This window comes from Mangifera indica, chromosome 5 (assembly GCF_011075055.1).
Source record: "Mangifera indica cultivar Alphonso chromosome 5, CATAS_Mindica_2.1, whole genome shotgun sequence".
In the NCBI taxonomy this organism is placed as follows: Eukaryota; Viridiplantae; Streptophyta; class Magnoliopsida; order Sapindales; family Anacardiaceae; genus Mangifera; species Mangifera indica.
The window spans coordinates 9,499,591-9,508,654 of record NC_058141.1 but is presented as its reverse complement, the minus strand read 5'-3'; the positions used below and the strand labels follow the sequence as shown (position 1 = coordinate 9,508,654).

General features: G+C 34.6%; 1 protein-coding gene across 1 annotated transcript; it reads left to right on the top strand.

Moving 5' to 3' along the window:
- Positions 1-232: 232 nt before the first annotated feature.
- LOC123217508 (protein trichome birefringence-like 2) lies at positions 233-4,276 on the top strand. Its single transcript, XM_044638571.1, is given in 6 exon segments — positions 233-1,686; positions 2,118-2,310; positions 2,402-2,462; positions 2,465-2,591; positions 2,852-3,010; positions 3,603-4,276. Coding segments are annotated over 6 exon segments (1,806 nt in total). The 5' UTR covers positions 233-763; the 3' UTR covers positions 3,946-4,276.
- Positions 4,277-9,064: the final 4,788 nt, after the last annotated feature.

Sequence of the window (9,064 nt, the reverse complement as noted above, 5' to 3'; positions counted from 1 at the left end):
TGTCAACCAAATATGGTCCACAGTGACCAAAATATCAATTCATGGGCCGCAATTGACGGTGCAGGGGCACTTTGTTTATTAAGAACAAGGGTAGCACGTGCCGCATGCACGATCATCTGAGAACGCCACGTATCCCACTTTCCTCTTTTGCCTTTTTGACAGTTTTTTCTCTCCGTGACTAATATGCCCTTAATTTCTGTAACCATCATGGATCGCCATTATCATAATCTACAGTATGTTAAGTGAATTGAAAAGGTAATGATTATCACATATTTAATTTAGAAAGAATAAGCACTCGCATCTGTTTCATTTTAATGGTAGATTAAGCTATAAGTGTTTTCCTTTTGCATGGTAGTACATGGCGGCGATTATCGTTTAATCTTCAGATGCATAGAGTTTAATGTCAATGGAGATTCTGAGTGTAAAAATGAGAAGAGGTTGAACAGCGGGCAGTTTAGTAATTCCGAAGTTGAAGTTCCCGTTCTGTTTACGCCTGTTGGAACTTAACCTTTTTCAACCGAGATGGTAGAAAGAAACTGATACTATTCCAAGACTGTAATTCTTCTTCTCTAAACTTAACCTTTTTTTTTAATTTTTAAGCTATTTCAGTACAATCCAACAATGTCACGCCCTTGGTTTTCTTTGTAATAATCTACCGAAACAACACAGTTCTTTTATCCTTTCTTTTTCGAATTTTACTCACATTCTTCACCCCGCTTAGATCCCTAACTCTGCAAATATTGCACGCATTGATTTGAAGGCAATGGATTTGAAGAAGCTTTCCTTCCCTGAACAGCTTCGACTATCTCACGGAAGGAAGGTAGTTTCTGGCTTTGGTTTGGGTGTTTGTGCTTCTATCATTGTGCTTACTATTCTTTTGCTTAGTAACTCTGTGAAGACTCCTATTTTTGCTCCTTTGTATCAAGGGTTCAACGGCATTAGTGGCAAAAATGCTTCTCATATTACTTGCTGGCCTTTTTCATTTTCAAGTTCTTCGTTTAATTGTAGCGGTGTTCGTATGAGTGGTGATAAACAAGTGAATAACTCTATGAATGTGGTGGGGAAATCCCAGGAAGCAAATGTGTCAAGAATTGTTGAGGGGCAAGGTATTACTGAACTGGGGAATTTGACTACCAATGTTGAAGATGGAATTGGAAGGATTCAAAATGAATCACTTGTTGCTAAGAATGGAAATTTTTTGGCTTCAAATGTGGAAGATGTGATTTTAGAGAAGAAAGGAAATTCCTGGGAGGAGGTAAATAATAATGGAAGCTTGATTGGTGAAAAAGGACATGCATGTTGGAATTGCAGTCTTAATGCCGAAGAAGATGATTATTGGAAGGGAAGTATTGAAAGGAATTATTCTGTGAAAATTACAACTGATGTAAGTAGCAAGGTTTCTGATAATAATAGCAATTTTAGTAAATTGTCACAAGATGGAGGAATTTTTCCTCAGCCCAATAACATGTCAATAGCTTATGATTCTCAACTTATGAAGAAGCATGCAAATTCTTTTGGAAATTGTGATATATTTGATGGTAGATGGGTGAGAGATGATTCGAAGCCATATTATCCTGCGGGTTCATGTCCTTACATTGATAGGGATTTTGATTGTCACAATAATGGAAGGCCAGATGATGGTTATGTTAAATGGAAATGGCAGCCGTACGGGTGTGACATCCCGAGGTGAGATTGATCTCCATTCTTTTAACTTTAATTGGTCATGAGAGTGCACTTGTATTATGATTTCAATGATTTATAGTTGATAAAAGTTGATTAAAAGGCATAGCAGATAACAACATGCTTAGAAGTCTTGTTTGATTATAGAGCAACTGTTTAGCTACTGAATGTTATCAAAAGAGTCCCACTGGCCTTCCTGTGATATATATAGACAAAATTCTTGGTTAACTTGTGTTAGAATAAACCTCATCAACCAAGAAACGCTGCATGTTTACAATGCTAGCTTTCTGTAATATTTAGACACTTGTGTGGTAAATGTTTGACTTATGATTAATGTTCAGTCACTTTAGTTGGGGATTCTATCTCCATGCCCTAATTTCATTTTGGAGGTTAGTGGATTGTGCTGGCATTGTTCTTAACTCTTTGACTGCTTCCAGTTTGAATGCAACTGATTTTCTTGAGAGACTGAGAGACAAGAAGCTTGTTTTTGTTGGAGATTCTCTGAATAGGAACATGTGGGAATCTCTAGTGTGTATACTCCGCTACAGTGTCCAGAACAAGAAAAGAGTCTATGAGATTTCTGGAAAGACAGAGTTTAAAAAGCAAGGTTTTTATGCTTTCCTATTTGAGGCAAGTATCAGGTGAATCCTTCATTTAGTGTGAGAAAAACTTTTTTGTACAAGCATCTATCTAACAGATGATTCATTTCCTGCTTTTATAGGACTATAATTGTACTGTGGATTTTGTTGGCTCACCATTTCTTGTTAGAGAATCATCATTTAGGGGAGAAATGGATCCATGGAAACACTACAATTGGATTTGATGGACCATACAACTTCAATGTACCACGATGCTGACATCATTATCTTCAATACAGGTCATTGGTGGACCCATGAGAAAACTTCTAGAGGGTGAGTTCCATCATTCTGTGTTTTGCATTAGTTTTTCATATTGTATATCCTGATATCAAAACATTGTTAAACCATGAGTTAAGTTTAATACAGTTATTATGTCAAAGGAAAGAAGCGTTATAGAAAAGAAAGCTATTTGCTCCATTTTTTCAGAATTTTTTGCATGACATTCTAATTCATTTTCTCATTTGACAACTTCGAGTGCCAGTCAAGTTATTAAATCTTTCTACTGTTTATTTCTTCTATTTGGTGTTTCACAGAGAAGATTACTATCAAGAAGGTAATTATGTGCACCCACGACTAAAGGTTCTAGAAGCTTATAAGAGAGCACTCACCACTTGGGCCAGATGGGTTGATAATAACATTGATAGCAATCGAACCCAGGTTTTCTTCAGAGGATATTCAGTCACCCATTTTAGGTATACTGTTGTATTTTCCTTTGCTTTGCCTCTATGCAGTGGATGAATACCATTGGTGCTTTTGTTCTTAAAACTTTGTGTGCTATTGACCTTTTTAAACAATCTTCCATTATCAAATCTCAAGGATAATCTGGTATCTGGTATCTATGTAAGGTAATCTTACATGTTGTTATTTGTTGAAAAACAAGTTAGTCTTATTTTAAGATACTTGCGCTTCAACTATGTGGTTTTCACGGTATATATTATGGTTTAATATCAGAGGAATTGTGAATCACGTGGCAATTTGTCTAGAATATACATATTAGAAACTTACAGTAAAAGTTAGTGATCCATATTACACAATCTCCTGGATCTTGCCTTTCTTGACCTTTTTTTGGCAAAACTGATGCCATAACAATCCATTCAGTTTGTTATCTTTAAATGAATGAGTTTGTGAAATTGTTAATGATTTAATGGATCATTATCAGAGTCTCATTTGAAAATTAGAGCTGTAGAGGTATGAAATAGCAAGTCATAAGGGTTATTCACTTTTTTGTTTATTTGATTACATGATGCTAGAAAAAAGTTTCTAAACTGTTCAATGTGGTTTCAGAGGAGGCCCATGGAACTCAGGAGGACAGTGCCACAAAGAAACCGAGCCATTCTTCAACGGAACTTACTTACCTAAGTATCCTTCAAAAATGAGAGCTCTGGAGCATGTGCTTCCAGAAATGAAATCTCCTGTAGTTTATTTGAACATAAGTAGGCTTACTGCTTTCAGAAAAGATGGGCACCCTGCGATTTATAGAATGGTATACAAGACTGCCCAAGAACGAGCTGCCGCTGAGGGAGTTCAAGATTGCAGTCATTGGTGCTTGCCTGGAGTACCAGACACTTGGAATGAATTGCTATACGCATCCCTTTTGAGAGCTGGAATTGGACCTTGGAGAAACTAAACAGAGTTGTACACAAAACAATTCTTGTACTACTCTAGATTTTTCCTGCCAATTTCATGACCTGCGAGTTTTATTTCAGCTTGGAATAGTATACATCAAGTTTGTGCCAATTGGGCAGATGTACAAATGGATTATGTATATTGATGTTTCAAATTAAAAACAATATAATTAGGCTTCCAAATTGGTTGGATATTGGTAAGAATTTTAGAAAGCAAGGTTGGGGGCAGAAGAATCTGTGACTGGGTTTTTTATTAGTGGACTTGTGTACCCTGTGGATTTTGTTTGCAGTTGATCAAACTTATCTAAAACTCAACTTGATTATTTTCGTTTACTTAAGAGTGCAATAGCAACACTTATGGTGGCTAAACCAATATTCTGAGGGCAGTAATATGTAAAGAATGTCTTTGTTAGCAGTTCAGCAGGCTATTGACGATCAGATTCTACACTTTTCAGTAGGAAATTTTCATTTCATGATACCGCATTTGCACGTTTAATGTGATGAATTTTCCTCATCAACCAACTTCTCCTGTTTCTTAGATGGCTCTTTTCTGGAAAATTGGTTGCTTCTTGCTCCTAATCAGCGAGTTGCATGTGAAAAAAAAGATGTACCAATGTCGAACACACATATATCAAGTTAATTCCCAGAAAGTTCCCAGCATTCAGTTGATTCAATTGAAGGACGAATGAGAAGTTAGATAATAAAGGCTTGAAAACAGAGAGAAAGAGAGAGGTAGAGAGGATGATAACATAACAAAATTATTATATACTAATATGCAGAAACACAGCAGCAAGCAAATCAGCTTGCTGAGGTTCTGCTTATAAAAACACAAACTTTTATTACATTTCTCATGCAAGAACTACAATAACATTAGAGATATATAAGAAAATATAAAACAGAAGAAAGCCAGAACAAGACTCATAACTGAGCCCATTGCCGTTTTGTGACTTGCCGGTTTGCCGTGCATTAACCAATCCTGATGGCTAAGCTAAGCACAGACAAACTGTTGAATTTTGGAGGAGAGAGTGATGAGAGGATTCAATTCCCTCACCCCAAAAACCTTATTGTTTTTTTAAGATCCGTGGAATGATTCCTCCAAAAGATTTCCATGCCTATCAACTTCAGCAGAATTGACAGGCTGCCTTGTGTGATTCCCAATATCCAATGGGGCTCTGAACAAAGCTACTGGGGAAGTTAAGTCTCTTGCGATAGGCTTTAAATAGCTGCTGATGATGATTGAGAAATGGTCATCTGAAAGTGAACTGGATAATTCACTACCCACCCTTTAAAAGAAAATTAAAAAAAAAAAGCCCTCACTTTCTTAAAAAAATTTCATGACTAAAAGTTGCTTACTCTTATGTTAATTTCTGACAGAAAAGGGTAATGTTAATGGATTAATTTACAACCACAGATTCAGTTCATATGGGCTGTTATGAATTTCTTGATAATGTTGGCAACTATAAGAGGATATTAATGTAAAATATGACAAAGGTGCAATAGGGAGACCACTTTTTTCTTGGGGTATTGATTTATATTATTGGATTTTTGTATACTTTTCCATTGCATCAGTGGATCCACTAACTCATGCTCATCTCAACTTTTTCCCAATTCCAAATCCTTCTGATTGTCCACTAATATAAATCTTTCACCTATGTGGGTATTTATATATATGAATTGGCATTTTTTTTTCTTTTTTCCTTTTTTCAATTTCCCCGTGTACATATTTCTTTGGCTCATTTCAAGATTTCTCTTTTTAATGGAAAAAAGGAGGTGGCCTCCTCCTCAGAAATGCACCCAATTGTAGCATTTAGACGGTCCACTTATCTCATGCTTGCTTTTTTAGTTTAATTATTGGGTCACAAACAAACAAACAACTGTCACTTTAATCTATCTTTCTTTGCTATTTGGTGATATATTTATTTCTCCATTTTGATCTTATAAACAGTGGCATTCATGCCAGTACTTTGTCTTCAATCATAGAAGTACCCATTATTGTAAAAATGACATTTCACTGGCTAAGTTGGAGGAAAAGTGAAAGCCTTATAGCTCTTTGGCATTGGTTACTGGTTCTGGTTTTGAAAGATTTGCAGAGTCGGTTTGAATAAAATGGATCCAGTTTGTTTGCTGGGATATTATAAATATATTAGTCTTGAGTGCAATCATGATCCTTTTTCCATTTATAGACAACAAACCCTGTAAAAATTGATTGCCACTTGGGTTTGAATTCAGTCCTCAATCAACTGGGTCCCTCTTATTATTTTTCCCATCCTAAAATGTATGTACAGGTTCGGAAATCAAAACACTGAACTTTCCACAATCATAAAAGCAATCAGGTAAACTAATAAATGTAGGTGAATTTGGGATATGCTTATAACGAATCTTATTACATATTGGAGATACAGATACTGACAATCCTATATTACCTAATAAAATATTGGAATTTGGGAGCCTCCAAGATACAATGAGAATTGCTTTCGGAGGTAGCTTCAATGGTTAAGTATAAAATCTCTAAACAGCTTCAAGAGAGTTTGGATTCGAGACTGGTATATATAAAATCAATATTAGACAAGTTCAATCATTAAACATAAAATTTTTTCTATTTAATATGGTTGATTCATTTTAAAGAGATGGTTTGATTTGGTAGTATGATTCTTTGTTATAAAAAAAAAAAAAACATTGCCTTCAGTATGCCCCATTTGAAAGAGACCCAGAGATGAAGAAGAGTGGATTGGATTTTTGATCCATGAAAGTTTAACAACAGCCCAGACCATTATATGGGCCGGTCCAGTTATCAACATTTGGAATTAACTTTTACTTGTTACTTAATTTTGACTTCTAAATGCGATAGAGTCAGAGCACAAGTGATGAGGGAACTCATAAGATTTTGCTTTTGAGCTCTGTAATTAAACACATCCTAATAATTGTAGGAACTCATATACTATTTAATCATTTTTATCTTTCCGCCGATCAAGCAGCGACGTTGCTCGTGATAGGCTTAGCTTTAAGCTGCTATCGTTCGGTTTGGATAAGTCAAGTCCCTTCGGTTGGTTCGCCCAGGGTCTCTTTTGACCCCTATTACTAATTACTAGATTGAGAAAAGTAATTTTTTAGTGATGTGGAATACACATATAATCTAACATTTCTCAAGTGTTTTGTTAATATATAATTTATTTATAGGTGTTACACAAAACTTTTTATTAAATAAGTGATTATACTCTATGGAAATTAATTAATAATATCTATGGAGTTAGGTCAAAAGATTTGGAATAATGATAATGCTGTTCCTCATATAAACCATGAAGATAAAAATCTACCAAAACCCTCCAAGTTTCACTACCAAAATGCTTTTAGAAAAGTATATCTTTCTCCAAATATTGTATGGCTTAGAGAATCTTTACACCTTTTGACCACAAATAGTTACTTTTAAACTTGCCTGGGGTTTAAAAACTCTCTATATATGCAGTAACTTGTTAATTTCATGGCTTAATTTGTTTTAAAGTTTAATTTTAAATAACAATTTGATATAACACTACTGAGAGTGTTTTAGTTCAATTAAATATATATAAATAAATAATTGAATGATTATTAAAGATGAAATAAAAATAAATAACCAAACTTTTTATTGAAAGAAAATGTCGATGTCTTTGGAATTATTGAAATATAGACAAAGTTGGTATTTTGACCATTTAGATCTTCAAATCAAACTCAATTCACCAATTGGCTTTAGAATCAACACGTTTAACTTGTAATCATGGTGATTACATTAAGATTGTGCAGACAAAATCAAGAAGATAAGCATTTTGGTGATGTTGTGGCCGTGCTTTACTCAGACAAATTCTCCAAAGGGTTAAAGATACCACTCAAGGATCAACCAAATGGCAGTCTCTGAATTGTTTAACTTTGTATTAGGCTATATGATTAGCCAAATGGTCGGCAGCAATTCCTGGCTTTATTTTTTTGAGCCAATAACCTCAAAACATGTACAAAATAGCATTTTGTGGGGTTAAGATTTCTTTATCTCGTTGAGCTAAAAAAAAAAAAGAGTAAACTTTCAGGGTTTCTAAACATATCAAGTCAATCAATATAAAATTTTACATGCGATCTCTTGATAATGACTTTGTGTTGTTCACGTAAATGGGTTCTTGACACGTTATGTTTGACTTCATTGCTCGATAAGATAAAAATCTAACTTTATTTAATGCTCCATTTAAGGTCTGTGGTTGTGGAAAGCTCAATGAGTAGTGCTTTTTGATTGTTACAAACACCTGTCACTAATTAAGATCTTCCTTGCATTTTTATCTTGGTTTTCACTTCAATGACTATTTCTTTGCCAGATAGCTTTAGTAGTAAAGTTTTTAGATTTTAAGAAATAAAAAAAAATTTCAAATCCTCTTTTGAAAATATTTTAAAATTAAAATTTTGATTTGTTAGATATTATACTTATGGGATTGGTAGACCAAAGACCAGGTTCTTTTTATAGATGTCCGTAGGATACAAATCAAGCCTTGCATGTGTAACTGGGCAAGTGAAAACAGACAAGAACCTGAACCTTACAAAAAGAAGACAAATGTTTTACGAAAGTTTGATAAATGAAGCAGAAAAACCCAAGATTGTACAGCAACTTACAGAAAACTTTGGGCTGGCCGGGGGGTGGGTGTTTTAGTGAACAAATAACAAACATCGGATTACTTATACACATTCTGTATTAAAAACGAGACAATGGTACTATTTCTGGACCACAACGTGAAGGATGAAGTTGACAATTTATACACGTGCAAGTTTAACACCATAGCCAGAGTAAATTTTTTTTTTTACCAACACCACCTTTTGATAGTTTATGATAGCTTTATCTGGGATCGGTTTTTTTTCTAAATGTTGCAATTTAATTACCCTATATAATGATGAAGAGGCTGATTAAAGGTTTGTCTAAATTACAGCCATTGTTCTTGATAGAATATGCATTTTGAGGTTCGAGGCAATTGAATAAAACGGTAGAGATTTAAAACAAAAGAGTAAGCAGTCAGGGCTACTGTTTTTTTGGTTTAGGGGGTTTGAGTGAGGGTTGCTTTTGACAGTTAATTTGTCCCTGAAATGACCACCCACTTTGAATTTAAACAGTAA